Raw genomic sequence first — 20,711 nt, forward strand, 5'->3', positions numbered from 1 at the left:
GCCAGTTACTACCGCCAGTTCGTTCCCGGCTTTGCATAACTGACCAGCCTCTTGACTGATCTCACCCAAAAAGGTGTCCCAGATCTACCGACTGCTGCAGTGGTTAGACTAGGAGGGACAGCTCCGTGGCCTAAGTAGGGTGATGGGGGTATGTGGCAGGGTGTAGGGGAGGGGTGGAGCAGTGGGTTCAGGTCGTGGTGTTAGCAGAGGATGACCAGAAATGCTGACAACCATCGTCTAATAATGTTTTCCCTTTTGAGTGTGCAGAGCGGAGGGACACAGCTGGAAAGCTGCGCAGTGATAAATATATTGTGGGATACACTGCAAATAAAACACCATCAGCGTGCAACGCAGTGTGCGTGGGTCCTTATTCCTGTCACACTTATGTAATATGATTGTGTATCCTTTTTATCTCTTAGTAATTCTTGATTATGTCTTTTTTTGTCTTTATTGCTGAGTGTCTGGTTTTGCTCATTCTGTATCTTTTTATCTGTTCACTTTGCTTTTCAATATTGATGTTTTATGATGTTGCTTTGTATCCAGTTTCACTTGTTTTGCATCTGCAGGTTTTATTTCTCTTTGCCGTTGTTGGTACAGGTTTGTGGTTGTTTTTCATTCTGTAGTTTTGTCTCAATTGTACTTTTGCACTTCCTTCTACTCATTTTATTTCATGATCGTGTAAGCACAATAGACTGACACTTTGCACAATTCAAATGTAATTTTTTGCGGGGGGTTAAAGTATTGGTCATCTTGTTGCATGTCTTTGTGGCCTTTTGACTTGTTTCCCAAATCAGAAACTGCTTCTTCTTGGTCTTTTGGGTAATTCATTCGTCTGGCTTCTCTCTCCTGTGTGGATACCAACAAAGAAACTCAACTGGAGATTTAATTAAAGCAGCTCAATATTGATACCTAAGCTTTGTTTAGCTGCTGATAAAAGGTCGCGTGGCTGACTGGAGGCGTTGCTTTCAGTTCATTGGTTCCCTGCGGCGATTTCTTGTGTGTGCTGTCCGTGGTCCTGAAAGTAAACAGCATCGCCAGCGGGCCACAGTGGCCTCTGCGGGCCACGCCTTTTGGAGTCCAGTTGACAGTCTTAACTCGACCAGCATGCAATTTGGGCTTTTTAAGTAGCACATGCAGGAATTCAGATGTTAAAGTTCTGACTAAATGTGAGTCACGCACATCACGCTGCCCACTCAGTGCCTCACAAATTGCGCACAGCAGGGGACCGGACCCTGTACCTTCTGGAGCGTCTGAAAGGCGCAGGCGCAAATGTCAGAGTTTTATGAGTAGTTTCTTTTTGGAAACAAAGTCCCCCGCACGCACGCGACGCAAAGACGTGAGGAGGATGTTTTTTCTTCCATCACATCCCAGACTTTGAAAATCTGTCTCCTCCCCGCGCTGCGTCGATGCACTTGTAGACTAAACAGCTGTCTCACTTGGCTTTCTGCGTGTCTGACGAGGCGAGAACCCCGAAGGTACTGACACCTTCATCATCATCATCATCATCCTCCTCCTCTTCCACCTCATCGTGGTGCCGCAGCAGCCAAAGCGGTGAGTGCGTCCTGCAGCAGCAGCAGCAACAACAGCAGCAGTAACGGCACCTGTCTATTTTTCCCAGGACGGGCTTTTCTTGTTTTTTTAATTGTCTTAGGAGTGAAAACAAGGTAGAAACACCGCCGCAGAACCGTAAATGCCGATGGCTCCATGTGCAGACATTTGCGCAGGTGAAAATTAGGCATCGGTAAGTTGCTTTGACTTGTTTTCCGGGGCGAACGCAGCGCGCTCTCACTCACATCTGTGGCTTTCGATGTGACTGGTGAATTAAGGAGGCATTCAGCTGAAGCCTGCAGGTCTTTAAAATGCTGTGTGTGTGTGTGTGTGTGTGTGTGTGTGTGTGTGTGTGTGTGTGTGTGTGTGTGTGTGTGTGTGTGTGTGTGTGTGTTTTATTGAAAAATGGGAAGCAGTGAATCCGTTTCGAGTGAATGTGCCGTGAAAAGGGGAAGGCTGACGGTTTTTTTCCTGCTACATGTGCAAGCGAAGGTCACACACATGCCTGATGTGTTAAAGATGTGCGAATGTGGGAATAAAGGAAAAAGACAGGGCAAAAAAAATCGCCCCTTCTGTGCGGTTTAGCGAAGGAGAAAGCAGCTGTCACTTACTGTGTCTTGTGTAGACGGATTTCTTCTCCCTGTGATATGATAGAAATCAACCGACGTTTTGCGATCCGCGGTATGTGGGCCATGTGACCTCTGTGCTTCAGCAAAGGAACATTCATTGAATGTATGTGGAGGTTTTGGATTGCGGTACACGTTCACGGCATTGGAAGTGGGTTGATTGGACGCGGTTTTCTCGGATCGCTTTGAATTGGAAATGATGTATTGATGCAACACAATGTTCTGGGGAATTCAACGCACATACAGGGGAAGAGTTCTGTAAAATCCCCTTTGCAGTGAAAATAAATCTTTAAGGAATCTGAGCTGGGTCTCAGATTTTCTCTCTTGTTTTTGTCATGCATCTGCTTATAGACACAAACACACACAGAGAGTCTTTTGGTTGATTGGCATCTTGGTGAGTGGATGTGTTTCCCAGTGTTTTCTTTTCAGCTTTTGTTGACATCCGTGCCAAACAGATGTGAGTAAAAACTGTTATAGCTTCGTCTTCTGCTCCATGCAGTGAATAATCCTGAATAGTCCCATGGCTGCAAACCTTCCAACATTTCCTGGTGACTCAGTACTGAGCGAAGCAGACTCTCTTGGCTTTCTTGCCCTCAGGGTAGTTCTGCCCGTCTGTTGTTTTCTGCACCAGAGCTTTCTCAGGACCAAAGAGACATTGATTTGCTCTACATAAGGCCGTTTTTAACTTCATTTGAAGCCCAGAGCAGCGTGACTGCTTTTGGGTTAAATAGATGGAGTGTGGGGAAAAAGAGCGGACCAATCATGCCAGTCCCCGTACCTATCTGCCCCTCTCTGTTTTATTTGTGCATTTCGGTTTGATTGCTCACCCTGAAAGTTTGCTTTCAGCCCTGTTGGACATATGTCTTCCTCCTCTGTATCTCTGGATTTTTCCTCTGAGCACACTCTGTCCTGTTACTTGATAAAGCATCCGAGAGATGCTTTAGAGGTAATTGGGTTCAGTACAAGAAGGAGGGGATGCAGAGTGGAATTTGTTTCTATGTGTGCATGAATTATCTTTAGGAGAAGGTGTGCATGTCTGCTGGTTTACTGGTTGTGTGCTTGTTATGTGTTTCTGGTGTTGCTGTGTTTTGTGTTAGCAGTGAATCATTGTGTTTTCAGGAGGCTGAGCGGATGAGTAAGACATGAAGTCAGGGAGGTTCGGGAGGGGGATGTTTTAAATTCTGACCCGAGGCACATGAATTTTATTATCTTAAAGGAAATTTAGAAGAATCTTCCAAATTTCTTGCCTTTTGGAAATCAATTTGTCTTCCAAAAACCCATGTTCATGTTTTAATTTAGTGAATAGATGATGACATCTCTTTTTCTGTTGTTTATTTACTCAGTAAAATGTTGCCTATGTGATTTAATCAAAGTGTGGGGTGCTTTAGAGACAAAATATCAAATCATGCACACCCACTGAAGGCCTGTGTTTGTTTATATGTTTGATGTGTCCTAGTATGAGAGTTAAGTTGTGCTCTGCAGTATAAATCAGGGTGTTTTTGCTTGTTTATATTCATGTTACACAGCTTAGGCAAACAACAAAATCCAACATTTGATGGAAATGTATAGAAATGCACTGAAGGGCTGCACCTGTTATTATTTGATATGAGTTGACAACTGAGCTAAAATAACCTGCTGGTTAATTAACTACTTAAATTCATTGTTTTGATACACACACCAAAAAAACCCCATCTAATTGTTCTTTTTCTATTTTTAAGTGACAATATTATCTTTTTTCTTCAGGGTTACTAATTACCTGAAACAATACCTGATGACAGAATTGATTCTCATGCGCATGCGCATTGTTAAGTAGGACTGTGTGAGGCCCGTGTAAGTGTGTCAGAAGGTATGAAGGTATGGTAGGAACAATAAAACACATACTTTAAAAGCAGAAGGGTAGGAAACATCCAAATTATTTAATAGAGTTGCTCCATAAAACGTCCAAAGATTGCCTTGAATAAAGGTTAAAATGAAAGATGCCACAGTGTCCAAAAACTGTTGTGTAACTCTTATAAAATCAACGCAGTATGAATAAAGGCATCAGGAAGCATTTCAGTGTAATTTGGCTTAGACTTTAGCATTAAATTAGCCACTAATTATATTTATAGTACACAGTTCTTTCAGTCTTTAGAAGTGCACTGTGATTTAAAGTCTGTTGAATAAAGTCTTGAAAAAATTAAAAATAATATTTTTTTTAAAAAAGATGACGTTACAGGTCATTCTGGCTTTGTGTCTCGTTTACACAGATTCATTCACTTCATCTGACATGAGCAGTGACGTCAGCACTTGAAATAAAGCAGAAATTCTCAAGAACGAACCATTTTAGTCGCCACAATTAGCAGCAGTAACATTATTAGTTTACACACGTGTATCTGCAAATTGCGATTCTTGTTATGACTCAGAAAAACTTAATGATGTTGTTGAGTGATGGTTGTTGTTTCTTCTTCTAGTGTTTTTTCTCTGTGTGCTGTGTTTCAGAGCCCTTGATGAAGCACGGTGACGCTGTGGGGAGCATTTTTAGTGCATCCCTTTGAAAACACACAGGCACACACACACACACGAAGATAGCAAGGAGCCTTTTGGATACAAACACTTCCCAGGGGATGATGAGAGGCTTCCTGCTGACTGCAATCTTTCTGTTGCCCTTGGTGAGTAGCTTCTGGGCACTTATCTGTATGTTGTCCAGATTTGTGTGTGTTTGTTTGTGCGTTTGTTTGTGCGGGTGTTCAGGAGCATTGGAATGCATATATCCATCCATACGGGTATGTTTAGGTCTCTGTTATTATCCTCCTGTTCCTCAGCTTGAGCCTGGTTTATTTTTATATCCACACTTTTGCTGATGTGTTTGTGACAAGCAGTAGAAGGATGGAAATCACCCCCATGCACACCACATCAGCATACGTTACAGATTCAGGATCAGCTCATCATTAAGGCAAGCACAAAAACAGATGGCCTGACTGACCAGAGAACTACCCATCCATCTGCCGTGACTCACTTTTCTGTGGTCTCATTGAAATGAAAAGCAGAATGGAAGAGTTGTGCAAGGTGTGTGGGAGGAATTATATTCAGAGAACTGATGCAGCATAGCAGCTCTTTCCTTGGCCAAACCACACAGATGTAGAAATTGCTTTAATATAGTTAATATCGTCCTTTTCGTGATGATGGTTTCTTTTTGCCTTTGTAGCTGCTAGTAAAAATTTCACAGCAGTGCCAGCTGATGATGGTGACTCAAATGAATTCATAAAGTGACCTGGCAGCCAGAAACATTGTGTCCAACCTTGAAGTCACCGCCCCCTGACATATGTGAAGTGCTTCTTCAGCTGACATCTTTGAACAGTGCCCATCTAAGGCTGACCTTTAGCGACTGTTGTGGCAGATATGTCTGTGGTGATGTACTTATTATGTGTCCGATGGGTCTGTACAGTGGGCCAGTGGTCTGCGAGAGTTATTATCTGTGTTGTGTGGTTCTGTGGGTGCTACTGAGTTATCTGGCTCTCGTAAAAATAGCCTCGAGGGGGGAAACTGAATTCTGCAGCCTCAGAATGGAGGCCATATCTGGATAGACATCTGTTTGAGAGAAGAAGAGTTACAGGGAGCAGAGATTAAAAAGCAGAAATATATTGATGAGCCCTGTACTTTTACGCAGCTTAGTCATGCCTGTTTTATGTGTCTTTTAAAATCAAATACAAAAATTGTCACGAGTCGCTTAGAGGTTCCACTCGCAGGACTCCTGGGTAGCGTTCAAACGGAGATAGTTTATTACAGATCTTCACCAAGTGTATGTACAGACAGTGCGAGGTTAGTGCTATATACAAGACGTGAGGGGCAGGGGTCCAGGCCTCCAGGGAACACGGGGAAATCACACACGCGCTCAAAACAGCCTCTCTCCACTCCACTAGCGACCTGTCACTCCTTCCACACTCCACACGGGGAAACACGGGGATGGGTCCGGGGAATCTAGGAACAAAGGAACACGTTAAGTCTCTGAGACAGAGGCACGGCAAACTTGAGCTAGGTGTGTACTGACAAGAGCCTTCACAACAATCCAGCGTTGAACAGCTGATCTCCTCCTTCTAATATACCAGCTGGTCTGATGAGGCCCAGGTGTGCACGACCCGGGAAGGCGTGGACCGAGGGCGTGAACCCGCCATGAGTTCCGCTCCGGCAAAACAGGGGAGAGGGAGAGAGAGAGGAAAAAGAGAAGAGAAGGGGGGCTAGGAGTGAAGAGATGCTGATCAGCGCCTTGCCGATTCCGCAGGTCGTGACAAAAATGTTGATGCTCATAGTTCTACCATCAAGTTTAAAAAATACTGATTTCACATTATATACTGATATTTCCGCATTTAAAAAAAGAACTTGAAAAAGGTGCTAATCACAATATTAGCTGTCTTATTGTGGCCTCAAGACCCATCACAAAAGTCTTTAAGGTACCAAGGTTTAACAATATCTGAAGCTAATGTTAGCATAAAGATTATCATTAAGAACCATTGACTCAATAACTGCTTAAAGCACATTCTTTTGTATATTAGAGCTACGATGTATTAAAGTGGGTAGAAATTCTTGCTAATATTGTGGGTTTAGATCACAGCAAGCAACATTATTGTATAAAAAAGGCTCTGAAAATCCAGTGTAGGCTGTGCTAAAGCTAGCAACTAGCAAGGGAAGTCAAATTAAAGCATTTAGCAGGTAACAGCATTACTGCCCCCAGAAGCTTTAGGACTCCAAAACAGAGCTAAAAGGAAAACTCACAATGCTGTCTGTCCCATGTTTAGTCAAAATACCACATGCAGGCTTGTTTTGTTTTGCCACACTGCAGGGTTGTAGTCAATTCAAACTGATGTAAATGGCAGACCTACAGTACAGTACCTTTGGAAGCTCTAATTAAAGAAGTACCGATACCAAGTAGCAGAATAAACCAAAAAGTTTTACTTCTATTCAGTTTTGTAACACAGAAAGATACTACTAAAGCTATAGGATAAAAACACATCTCTGAATATTTTATTTCCCATGTACATTTATTTTCTCTCGCACAAAACTGCATAAACAACGTTACAGTTATTTTAATGCTTCAATTCTAAACAACTATGATACTGTATTTATGTATGTTTCCATGAATATTATGTATATTTGTAGGTTTTGCCTTTTTCTTAGCAATCTCTCATTTTAAATCATAATTGTAAATTTTGGTCAAGCTATAAATTAAACAGTTAACTAAGATCCAAGATTCAAAGATTCAAGATTCAAAGTGTTTATTGTCATATGTACAAAGAAAAGCATTTGTTTGTACAATGAAATTCTTTCTTTGCTGTCCACAGGCAGATGCCCGGTTAATATATGCAAATTGAAATAGAACAGATAAAATACAAACAGTATAAATAAATAAATAAATAAATAAATAAATAAATAAATAAAGACAAAATTTAAGTGTGAAATAGATATTATGCAAGATGACCTGCATATGTGCAAAAATTATTATTACTGTTAAAATAGGTTAGCTGTTCAAGAGACTGATAGCAGTGGGGAAGAAGTAGTTGTTGAGGTCCTCATCAATGTTCCCTCTAAGCTATTGCGCACTGCTGGCATGATTGGGCACAGAAAAAAAATCTAACCTGAATTGAAATTAAAATTAATACTTTAACAATTCTGTTTTGCAGTGTTAGTCAGTAAGTGACTGGCTGCTCCCGTATAGGATTAGAACGATGCCACCTTATCCCATAGTCCAGCCAATAATGCGATTCACATTTGTATATACCGGTAAGCAGCTAATCAACATCGTTGACAGGCTATGACAGTGTCCTTATGCCGACACCGGTGTTTTAGTTAGCAAAGCGGCGTGGCTGATGTGGAGTGAAGCCACGTTAATGACAACGTGCACAACCATTGGAGATGTGAGCAGGACAGACGGAACAATTGACGGGTAAAGTGTGGACTTTATACCAGTTTTGATTTTGTGTTGATAGGCCACGTAAAACCAGAGTTATGATAAAAATATATGCAGTGTTTGTTTTTTTCCTGAATGCAATCGTTGTTTATATTTACTGCGGGAAGAAACGGTAAAAACAGTGTTTTATAAGGAAAACGCTGGAAAGCCTGCGAGCAAAAACACCCTCCACCCCTCCCAGCCTTTCCTACTGGTGGAAAAATGTACCATGTCGACCAATCAAAAAATGATATGGCAACATGACATTTAGTTGTTTAGGAAGGGGGAAGTTTTAGCAGTGGCGGCGGTGTTTTGAGATGTGAGAGATTTTCGACGTTTAGCGCAAATCTTGTGTAGTTAGTGTGTAGTGTAGTCAATAGTTGTTTTGTGTGTCAGAACAATGAGGCGACTACTGAATGTTACAGGTGTTACAGGAGTGATACATCTCCTGTTGTCAGGCCTGCAGGTATCAGGCTGTTGTTCTCCTTTATCTCATAGTGGACAGGAATTTTTTTTTGGACCACCACAAATAATTTGGGTGGCATCAGATTTGATGCAGAACAGCTGATTGTTCTGTAAACAGTTTGAAATGTTTATTTAAAAAAACGCCTTGGCTGCATTTTTAGGTAAACAAAAACAAAAACAAAACTCAGTTACTTTTTTGAAGAAGTAACTAGATAATTAATTGCCCAACATTGGTCATTATATACTGTATTTTGCAGACATAACTTAAGAGTTGTCTGCCAGTCTGGACGTGATAGAGCCACTGGTTGCTAGGGAAAAATGTGTTTTCCCCGGCTGGTTAGCAGTGGTTCCTGGAGGTTGTTGACTCTTACTGGGTACAATCAGAGGTTAAAAATGTGCCGCTCAAAAAAATGCCACAGTTGACTGTCATTTCTTTTTCATGTTTCTCTACAAATGCTCAGTAACTTACATATGGAACAACTTTTACTTTGAAAGCAAACAGTCTCCAAAATGTACATTTTTTGCCAGTACACTATCTCCGAGCTAAGTTTTACATTTCACATTTTTATTTCCATTTTTTAACAAAAAGAGTCTGTAAATAGTAATCAGTAAATGTGTAAAAAAAAAGTAATATGGAACACATTTTCATTTTAAAACAGCACATTATACTGTATTTTGTTTGTTTGTTTGTTACAGTGTAGGCACTGCTTTATAATGAGCTTAAAAGCATTTTGATTAAACATCAGGTCACATAAGTTGACCGTATTTCATATGATCTCTTTTACTAGATGTATAACTGTGATAAGACTATGTCAAAGCTTAGCAAGCTTACATTTTCAGGCACTTAAGTTAGCTTGTTGTCAATTGCAGCTGAAAGTTACTGACATCAACAGCACACAGCACTAGACACCAAATGTAAAAATTACTTCTGGTATCATGCACTCACATAAAAATGTCCTCAAGCATGAATGATAACAAAATAAACTCCTGTAGCATGAACTTGCAATGCTTTCATAAAGTATTAGCCTTACTGAAGTTACTCTGCAGATAGAATCAGTAAACATCATTCTGAGTAATCATCACTGCCTGCAAACATTATGTTTACTACACTCATAGCTACATCTTTGGATTATTTCATGCAGAAATACAATTTTAAAGCTTATTTGGGAACAGGAAACGGTTCATATACATACATGCACACATGCACAAAACAGGTGAGTAACTTGAAATGGAATGAACAGCACATTTCATACTGTCATCTTACAGGCCTGCCTGCATTCATGCTAAACAGATATTAGTCATCTGCATCCAATTATTTCTCATTTCTGAATCTTTGCCTACACTGTGTGCTGACTCCTGGCTGGTAACCTGCTGCTTAGCAACATGGATGCTTGCGATGGGTACAGAGAGGTCTTCCTTTAAAACACTCCACTAGTTTTATTGAAGAATACCAAACGGTTATTACAACATGAAGAAGTGTGTGTGTGTGTGTGTGGGGGGGGAAGCTTGCTTGCTTATTTTTTGCCATCACAGAGAAGTGGCGAAATTATTTGCATTTAACAACTGTTGCCCTTTAAATGGTAATGTGCCAGAGAATGGATAGCTCTAATAATTTTTCACATTATTCCTGGAGTGTTTCAAAATTCTGCTCTTGTGCTGAAAGATAAAGGAAGGAAGTGAGTCCTAGGACATCTTTACAGTCAGCTGATGACCCATCTTATCTCAATACCGATGCCTGAAGTGAATTCATATCGAAGAGGAGGGAGAGAGTGATGAGTCAGCCATGGCTCAGAGGGCTGGGATATATTACACCTATCATTTCACCATGAGAGCAAAGGAAGGGTTGCAAGAAAGCTAAAGGTGCAAAATAGAGATTGGCCTTAAGGGAGAGTGCGGGGGTACATCAACAGAGAAGATGACAGACATACTGTAAGTCTACTGCCTGAGAGTAAATAGCTTTCCTCACTGCATCATGGAGGAAGATGATATCTTGTTTACTCCACTGTGGTGGCTTTTGTGTGCCCTTTTAATGGGCTTTGGTTTTAGTGGTTAGCAGAGGATGTCTGAAGGACCATAATTTTGGAACCACTGTCCCAATCCCTGGTTGTGTTAGAAGATTATTCCCAAATTTAGTTAGTAACTCAATGGATACTCAAAATGGATAAGAGACAAGAGGATGTTTTATTACAATAGATCTTATTATAACAGTCAAGCAACATCTCTTTGATCGGGTTAGAGTTGCGCTTGAGAATGCAAATGTCCAGCACAGCCATCCAGTACATGTTTTTTATCCTGCCACCTCGCTAGCAGAAACCCAATTGCACCCGTATGAGAATAGCACAGGTCATTATCCTGATAATTCACAGTGAGCAAGTGGACGACATGGTCTTCTGCAGAGCACCCACACCAAAAGCAAACAAGCAAAAAGAGTGTTTCTAGTCAAATGCATCTGATGTGGACTATATTTCCCGAGTCTCCCCACATCAGTGTGTGCGCTTGTGTGTTTTCTTTAGGTGGCCTCCGAGTCTGAGCACTGCGTAATAAAGCGTGAACATGATAAATGCATGGAGAGGATCGCAATGCACAAATCAGATGGAGAAGAATATGGTAAGTGAGGATGCGTCCCCAAGTGTGGGTATGCAACGTTTTCATATGTTGCTTTTCATTTCTGTGCTCCTGTGATTACATGGTCTACGCCTCGGTCAGCTCCAAAAACACAGATCTGCGGATGAAAGTCATGAATAGCTTAATGGGAATTAATGGAATGCAGGCTTGTTTTTATACTCAATGATCTGGCATTTTTCATGTTTGAAAAGGTCATACAGGGACATGTAAGGATGAAAGATGAATGGAGCTGTATTTCTGATTCACATTGCAAATGCATTACCTCAAAAGGCCAGTATCCACGTCACTTTTCAGAAAAAAACCCCAGAGGAAACTTGTAATGTGGGCCCTGGAAACAATTATTTTCTTGGCTATGGATTGTGGTTTTCATTAGCGACTGCTACAGGTCTCCTGCTGCTTGAAATATGCGCAGCAGACTACAAATCCCAGACTGCACTGTGACTTACAGCTTTGGTGACAGTAACAGAGCCATGAAAAAAAAATAAACACAAGAAAAATGTAAAAGATTTAGAGTGTAAGATAACAAATTTAAGGAGGAGAGGAGCTGTAAGGTCAGCTCGTTTTTCATCTGTAGATTTAAAGGTCGGCCCTGTAGTCTCCCTGCGTGCTGCACAGCAAACTGCATTAGGTTCGTCTGTTTTTATCTGAGTGTTTTCGCTTTATCTTTGCACAGTATGAGGTGGTAAAGTAGAGCTGTCATTTATAAGCAAATGTGAGCACAATTTCTCACACTTAAATGATTAAAATGAGGCATTGTGTTATTTATTCCTTCAGTCCTCTTAAAGATTATCAGTTTGTTTATTTTTTCTTTCAATTTTTTTGTAGCACAAACAGTAGCACATATTGGCCAGCCTTGAACCTTTAACCGATCCCTGTCTCCTCCCACGCCTTTAAAAGAAGCAGTCCTGCTGCTTTCTGCTGACAGCAAATCATTTGTGAGGAAATAAAACTGCCAGGTTTGCAGAAATCCGACATGGAGGTTTGAGAAAAAGCGAAGAGAAAAATGAAAACAAGGAAACAACAAGTCAGACAAAGCATAGAGAAGCTGTTATGATGAGGCTTTTTTTCTGATTGATAAAAATTGATTTCTAAACAAACTGATTTATTAACGGATATCAACAAAAACAGTCTCCAGTTTCTCAATTAAGATGATTTGCTGATTTCAGTTGATTCCAAATAGGTTATCTGTGGATGTTGGACTGTGCAGATTTTGATAGCGCTTCTATGACCTTTAGAAGGTCAAATTGGGCATCTTTAATTTATCACTCTTTTATTTGTTGTATTGTATGGATTGGGCATTCTGTTATTATTTTATTCCCTCATTGCTCTGCAACACAAACAGTTTGTTTATTTTTGTTTTTAACTTTCAGTTTTTAGACCGCAGTAGCACATAATAGCCAGCCTTGACACTTTAACTGATCCTCCCCTCTCTGTAAAAGAAGCCGCCCTGCTGTTTTCTGCTGACAGCAAATCATTTGTGAGGAAATAAAACTGCCTGGTACGCAGAAATCTGACATTTCTTTCATTACAAATTAATTATCTGTGGATGTTGCACTGTAAATGTTTGACAATACTGCCGTGGCCTTTGGGAAGTCAAACCAGTTGATCGAATCTGCTTCAGAAAATGAAATTATACCAGTCTTGTGAATCCAGCCATGTGTTTTTTGTACAAATGTATTTTACATTTACGTGGACAGTACAGAATGTGTGATGTGTGATTTTCATATGCTGAATTTTTGAAGCCCGGCAAATACTATGAGATTTTGCGTGAGATAGGGACAGGGAGCTTTATTAAGCCAGTTACCTCTGTAGCTCAGTTCAGCTCATTTGGCTCAGATTTGCCCTTTAAAAGGTAATTGGCTTTGTGTCCGGCTCACCAGACAGAACCAAAACAGATTAGAGAGCCAAGCAGAGTAGAGAAAGCACTGCAAACACACCGGACACATGCACAAACTCACATATGCACATGAACAGATAACCCCCAGTCACAAAGACACTCAAAGTGCACACAAATCAGACTTCTGCCTGCCTCTGCAGCACTATAAACCGCCCGAGCATAAACTAGAAAAAGGGGGGAAGGATTGAGAAGAGATGGGAGCGGAGAGAAAGACAGACAGAAATTAAAACTGTGAAACCAACACATAGAATAAAAACAAAAATGTTGAGCATCACTCAAGCATTGAGACAGATGAATAGCAGAAGATCAAAACAAAGCAGAAACCGGTAAATGGAAATGAGCTAAGAAATTGTCTGCTTCCAGCTTGATTCAACTGGGACACCAGGGGAATTAACTGTATCACATTAAACCTGCAAAAACCTCAAGAGTTGCTCCTTTATAAGGTACAGCTTGCAAAAACTTATACTTAACCATTCACCATTTTCCTGCAAAAGGAAAATATAGTTGCGAAACAGGCAAACAAATCAGGGAGGGCATCACACTGTCACCCTTTACCATTGCTCTATTCACAGTTTTCAGGGTAACATATGGAAATGATTTCCAGGAAAAAATCCTTTCAGGCAAGAATGGAGAACAATAGAATAGTTCTGTTTCCTGACGGTTTCCAGATTTTGTGTGTTTTTGACATTATTCCTGATCACTGAGTGTGTTTTTTGGTTCCACAGGAATACACACTGTTAAAACAGCATCAGCCCTACAGTGTGAAATGATGGGCCTTTTTCTGCTGCTGGTCAGACAGAATCATTTGTCAGCTCTTTTGACAGCAAGGGCTGATACTCTCAAGGGTGTGTCTGTGCACAGATAAATGTTAGACCAACTAAAATCTGTCATTTTGGCTCTGACAGTGCATGTTTGTGAATAAATGCAGGTACTTGTGCCTACCTCCTTCCTCAACATCCTCTTTAATGGTCTTTCCAGTGAATTTAGAGCATAAAAGGCGGCGAATAGTGCAAAATACACAGAGTTAGAATAGCTATAATTAATGTTTATATACTAAAACATATATCCATTGATAATAAAAGATAAATGTGCAGCAGAGCCTTATTGACTTTTACCTCACAAATTCACTGTTCCTCCAAACGCTCACTGCTCAAAGAGCTGGTCTTTTTCTGCCATAGCAGGCAGTAAAAGTGCTCTGGAAACACATCGTACAAGATCTGAGTCCAACAGCACACACACAAAACAGCTGGTGAACACAGTGGATCATTAAGCATCTAAAAAGCCACATGAATTTTCCTAAACGAGTTGGAGGAGACCAAAAATGGAGCTAAAAGACTACAGGGTACCCATTGCAATCATTTCAAGTCCTTATATTTTTCTCACCTATATATCATTCACACCTAGACTGGGCCTTTGTACAGTTATTCAGTTTGTCCATTTTCTGAAACAAGCTGTTTTAGCTCCTTTGCCTTTAATTCCATTGTTTTCATTCTACTTCTGTTGTTTTCATTCAAATTCTTTTCTTTTCATTCCAATTCCATTGTTTTGATTCAAATTCTGGTCTGTTCATTCTAATTCCGTTGTTTTCATTCAAATTCTATTCATTTCATTCTAATTCCGTTCATTTCATTGAAATTCCGTTGTTTTCATTCAAATTCCATCGTTTTCATTCAAATTCCATTGTTTTCATTCAAATTCCATTGTTTGTTCTCAAATTCTGTTGTTTTCATTCAAATTCCGTCGTTTTCATTTTAATTCCATTGTTTTCATTCAAATGCTGTTGTTTTCATTCAAATTCTACTCTTTTTATTCAAATTCTACTGTTTGTTTTAGAATTCTGTTGCTTTCATTCAAACTCTGTTCTATACATTCTAATTCTGTTGTTTTCATTCTAATTCTGTTGTTTTCTTTTAAACTTCCATTGTTTTCATTCAAATTCTGTTGTTTTCATTTTAATTCCATTGTTTTCTTTCTAATTCTGTTGTTTTCATACAAATTCTGTTCTTTTCATTCTATTTCCATTGTTTTGATTCAAATTCTTTTCTGTTCATTCTAATTCTGTTGTTTGTTTTAAACTTCCATTGTTTTCATTCAAATTCTGTTTTTTTCATTCAAATTCCGTTGTTTTCATTCAAATTATTTTCTTTTCATTCTAATTCCATTGTTTTGATTCAAATTCTGGTCTGTTCATTCTAATTCCGTTGTTTTCATTCAAATTCTATTCATTTCATTCTAATTCCGTTCATTTCATTGAAATTCCGTTGTTTTCATTCAAATTCCGTTGTTTTCATTCAAATTCCGTTGTTTTCATTCAAATTCCATCGTTTTCATTCAAATTCTGTTGTTTGTTCTCAAATTCTGTTGTTTTCATTCAGATTTCGTCGTTTTCATTTTACAGTTTTTCTCAGTCGCTTTGGTGCGTTCCTCAGAACACCATTAACATTTGCACAGCAGTTAGTGCATTTCCCAAAACAATTAGTGCAAACTGCAAAACCTAGTGGATAGCCTGCAAAAGCACGTCACATGCACAGAATTGATTATCCATACCTCAAAAGCAAGTATCCATGTCAACGAAACAGTCAGTGCCATCAAAATGAAAAGTCTTGACACCATCTTTATGAACAAGATAGTCAAATGGCATTGTCATGTTTCCACTATGACAGTTTATAATTTCAGTGTTTCCCATTGCAAAAACAATTGGTGACACCTGAAAATGCTGACAACAGCACTATGGCCTACCTGTACAGCCATCTGAAATGTGCAGTAAAGTCACTGTAGATGTTATGGGAGTCTTGGGAGTAACTAAGACACTGAATACGTACGTTTCACATTTCCATTGTGTAGAAGTGTTTGTAATCCTACAGAATTGTGCAAAAGAAAAATATGCTACAGTCACTTGTTCACTGTAGAATACATGTAAACATAAAATCACCCATTTGGTAGAGCCTCCTCATGAGTGACAGCTGTAATTCACCTGAGATCAATTGTTCAATTTCGGAGACATTTCCAGGAACAATGATACAGAAAGGTATAGGATTTGCTTGACAGATGGCCAATATTTGGCATGTGATAACTAGTTCAACAATTTTGTGTGTGATGACTTAAGCAATGGATGTATGACTATTAGTTTTATTGGGAATGACTATTCAGCATCCATAGGTATGATTACTTTTGACTGACATGACATAAGCAAATGGAAATGTCAGAAAGCAGCAGGGAAATGTATGGAAGCAACTGATTCATGTCCAAAATCATTTGCAGTTTGTTCAGAGAGAGGAGAAATTGCTACTACGATGTGCACAAATGACTGAGTGTTGTGGAGGTTGAAGTAATAGTTATGAGAATTTCAATTCTGATCTGAGAAACGCACCAAAGCGACTGAGAAAAACTGTAATTCCATTGTTTTCATTCAAATGCTGTTGTTTTCATTCAAATTCTACTCTTTTTATTCAAATTCTATTGTTTGTTTTAGAATTCTGTTGCTTTCATTCAAACTCTGTTCTATACATTCTAATTCTGTTGTTTTCATTCAAATTCTGTCGTTTTCATTTTAATTCTGTTGTTTTCATTCTAATTCTGTTGTTTTCTTTTAAACGTCCATTGTTTTCATTCAAATTCCGTTGTTTTCATTCAAATTCCGTTGTTTTCATCCTAATTCTGTTCCATTGTTTTCGTTCTAATTTTGTTGTTTTTATGCAAATTATTTTGTTTTTGATCAAATTCTGTTCTTTTCATTCAAATTCCATTGTTTGTTCTCAAATTCTATTGTTTTCATTCAAATTCCGTCGTTTTCATTCTAATTCCGTTGTTTTCATTCTAATTCCGTTGTTTTCATTCTAATTCCGTTGTTTTCATTCAAATTCCGTTGTTTTCATTGTAATTCTGTTTTTTTCATGCAAATTCTTTTGTTTTTGATCAAATTCTGTTCTTTTCATTCAAATTCCATTGTTTGTTCTCAAATTCTGTTGTTTTCATTCAAATTCCGTCGTTTTCATTTTAATTCCGTTGTTTTCATTCTAATTCCGTTGTTTTCATTCTAATTCCGTTGTTTTCATTTTAATTCCGTTGTTTTCATTCTAATTCTGTTGTTTTCATTCAAATTCCGTCGTTTTCATTTTAATTCCGTTGTTTTCGTTCTAATTTTGTTGTTTTTATGCAAATTATTTTGTTTTTGATCAAATTCTGTTCTTTTCATTCAAATTCCATTGTTTGTTCTCAAATTCTATTGTTTTCATTCAAATTCCGTCGTTTTCATTCTAATTCCGTTGTTTTCATTCTAATTCCGTTGTTTTCATTCTAATTCCGTTGTTTTCATTCAAATTCCGTTGTTTTCATTGTAATTCTGTTTTTTTCATGCAAATTCTTTTGTTTTTGATCAAATTCTGTTCTTTTCATTCAAATTCCATTGTTTGTTCTCAAATTCTGTTGTTTTCATTCAAATTCCGTCGTTTTCATTTTAATTCCGTTGTTTTCATTCTAATTCTGTTGTTTTCATTCAAATTCCGTTGTTTTCATTCTAATTCCGTTGTTTTCATTCTAATTCCGTTGTTTTCATTCTAATTCCGTTGTTTTCATTCAAATTCCGTTGTTTTCATTGTAATTCTGTTTTTTTCATGCAAATTCTTTTGTTTTTGATCAAATTCTGTTCTTTTCATTCAAATTCCATTGTTTGTTCTCAAATTCTGTTGTTTTCATTCAAATTCCGTCGTTTTCATTTTAATTCCGTTGTTTTCATTCTAATTCTGTTGTTTTCATTCAAATTCCGTTGTTTTCATTCTAATTCCGTTGTTTTCATTCAAATTCCGTTGTTTTCATTCTAATTCCGTTGTTTTCATTCTAATTCCGTTGTTTTCATTCAAATTCCGTTGTTTTCATTCAAATTCCGTTGTTTTCATTCAAATTCCGTTGTTTTCATTCTAATTCTGTTGTTTTCATTCAAATTCCGTCGTTTTCATTTTAATTCCGTTGTTTTCATTCTAATTCCGTTGTTTTCATTCTAATTCCGTTGTTTTCATTCTAATTCCGTTGTTTTCATTCAAATTCCGTTGTTTTCATTGTAATTCTGTTTTTTTCATGCAAATTCTTTTGTTTTTGATCAAATTCTGTTCTTTTCATTCAAATTCCATTGTTTGTTCTCAAATTCTGTTGTTTTCATTCAAATTCCGTCGTTTTCATTTTAATTCCGTTGTTTTCATTCTAATTCCGTTGTTTTCATTCTAATTCCGTTGTTTTCATTCAAATTCCATTGTTTTCATTCAAATTCCATGGTTTGTTCTAAAATTCTGTTGTTTTCTTTCAAATTCCGTCGTTTTCATTTTAATTCCGTTGTTTTCATTCAAATTCTGTTCCACTGTTTTCATTCTAATTCTGTTGTTTTCTTTTAAACTTCCATTGTTTTCATTCAAATTCTGTTGTTTTCATTTTAATTCCGTCGTTTTCATTTTAATTCCATTGTTTTCTTTCTAATTCTGTTGTTTTCATACAAATTCTGTTGTTTTCATTCTATTTCCATTGTTTTGATTCAAATTCTTTTCTGTTCATTCTAATTCTGTTGTTTGTTTTAAACTTCCATTGTTTTCATTCAAATTCTGTTTTTTTCATTCAAATTCCATTGTTTTCATTCTAATTCCATTGTTATCATTCAAATTCCATTGTTTGTTCCCAAATTCTGTTGTTTTCATTCAAATTCCGTCGTTTTCATTTTAAAATGTGTGTGTCTGAGAAAATATAATAGAGCCGTCTGGAGCATGTGGAGAAAGAACTCTTCAAAGGGGTAATGCCTCGTTTTAGTCAAGTAGTAACACTGGTCGGTAATAAAATGATCTGAGATTGGTTAAGAGAGGTCATAACATTTGAAAGTTGCTTCCTTGGTTTTTATCATTTTGCCAAGAAAATGCTAGATATCTTTAGAAACTGAACTGTTTTACCACCATTTAAATTTTCCTGAATTCTTAGTTTTTTTTTAATTTTAGTTGCTCTGTTTCCTTTCCGTTGCCTGTCAGCATGTGATTGGATGTGGGACAATCTTACCTGCTGGCAAGCGGCCAATGTTGGGGAGGTTGTGGAGGTTAACTGTCCGGAGCTCCTTCATGACTACACGGTCCCTGAAGATGGTGAGTGGCAACACCATATTCGGATAGTCTTATTTGAACATCAAGTTTCTTTTCATTCAGCGCAGTTTTATTCAGGCATATTTTTTTATTTGCAGAAATGGGGAAGGTCAGTCGTAACTGTACTGAATATGGATGGTCAGAGCCTTTTCCTCACTATGCGGAAGTCTGTTTCTTCTATGACAACACTACCAAACTTGTAAGGCTTTGTGGATCTTTTTATTCCATATGGCATGTACTGTATATCAAGTACACAGACTCATTCTCTGTCTTTCTCCATTAGGATCCATACTACGCATCAGTCAAAGCCCTCTACACAGTCGGCTACAGCACGTCGCTTGTGTCTCTGACTACAGCCATGGTTATTCTCTGCAGGTTCAGGTGAGCTTTCTGAGCATCCATCCATCCATCCATCCATCCATTTCTAATCCATCTCCAGAAGTCCTTCACCCCAGCAACACTTTCAAGCAGATTGGCATGCCCTGAAAATCTCCAAAGGAAGGTGTCCAATATGGACCCAGATGCCCCGACCGCTTCAGCTGGCTCCTTTCAAACACAGAAAAGCAGCAGTTCTGCTCTGAGCTCCCTTCAGATGTCCGAGCTCCTCACTTATCTCTAAGACTTTGCTAAAAGCATTTTGGAGTCCACTTGGGTCCTGGTGACAGATGTTGCAGATGATTGCAGATGTTCTTGTCTCTGCCAGGTTTCTTAGGACTCATCCGTGGAGACTTTACATTACAATGCACCAACTATGCACCCTAGGCAGTGAATTTCAAGCAGACTTCAAAGAAGTATAACAGAGCTGATTATGTCACTATGATGTCTCCACAGCTGTCCATGTATGCGACAGGTTCAGGCCCAGCTACCCTACACAGGAACCTCATTTCACTTCATTGTATTTGTGACCTCACTATTTCTGTCATTGCTCAGATCCCATGACTTTAGGTAAAGGTTGGAACTTTGATGGACTAGAAAATCAATCATTGATAGGAAAAATATGTTCACAATTTTTTTAACTATTTAAATAACAAACTTGAGTTTGTGACAAAGTTTATTCAAAAGTAGCTTTTTTGTGTGTTTGTTGTTTCAAACATTCAAGCAAAAATCTATATCATTAGTCCAACAGGAGAAGAATATTGTACTTTGATCACTTATTACTAGAAGCTTTGATCATTATATAAATCATTATATTTATGTATATTCATTGAAAATAAATATCTTTAGATTCTTTAGGTTCTGGCTCTATACCTTTAGTTTCAATGACGGGCTTAATGACAGAGTCTTTAAAATTCACCCTGTTTTTACTCACTGACTAAAAGCTTGGAATCATGGAAGGGTAATGATGCGCATTTTATAGACAGTTTATTCTGAAAGGCATTTATTGGATTGTGTTTAGTTATTCATAAAGTAAAACCTTAAGCTTAAGAGGAAAATGCAAAATTCTCTTTACTTTCTTATTGCTACACAAATGCCCAGTGTGTGTGTGGGAAACTGTCAGACCTAAACCTCCCTAATGCACC

General features: G+C 38.3%; 1 protein-coding gene across 7 annotated transcripts in view; it reads left to right on the forward strand.

Annotated features, from left to right (window-relative positions):
• The first annotated feature begins 1,557 nt into the window (after positions 1–1,557).
• adcyap1r1a (adenylate cyclase activating polypeptide 1a (pituitary) receptor type I) overlaps positions 1,558–20,711 on the forward strand; it is a 34,324-nt gene continuing 15,170 nt past the window's right edge. For all 7 annotated transcript variants that reach the window (XM_082512950.1, XM_082512951.1, XM_082512953.1 and 4 more), the window contains exons 1-6: positions 1,558–1,741; positions 4,653–4,822; positions 11,073–11,166; positions 19,084–19,194; positions 19,290–19,390; positions 19,475–19,572. In XM_082512950.1, coding sequence (XP_082369076.1) covers positions 4,778–4,822; positions 11,073–11,166; positions 19,084–19,194; positions 19,290–19,390; positions 19,475–19,572 — 449 coding nt within the window. In that variant the 5' untranslated portion in view covers positions 1,558–1,741; positions 4,653–4,777. The remainder of the gene's footprint in view (positions 1,742–4,652; positions 4,823–11,072; positions 11,167–19,083; positions 19,195–19,289; positions 19,391–19,474; positions 19,573–20,711) is intronic.

Source organism: Aulonocara stuartgranti (genome assembly GCF_965226115.1).
Source record: "Aulonocara stuartgranti genome assembly, chromosome: 18".
Taxonomy (NCBI): domain Eukaryota; kingdom Metazoa; phylum Chordata; class Actinopteri; order Cichliformes; family Cichlidae; genus Aulonocara; species Aulonocara stuartgranti.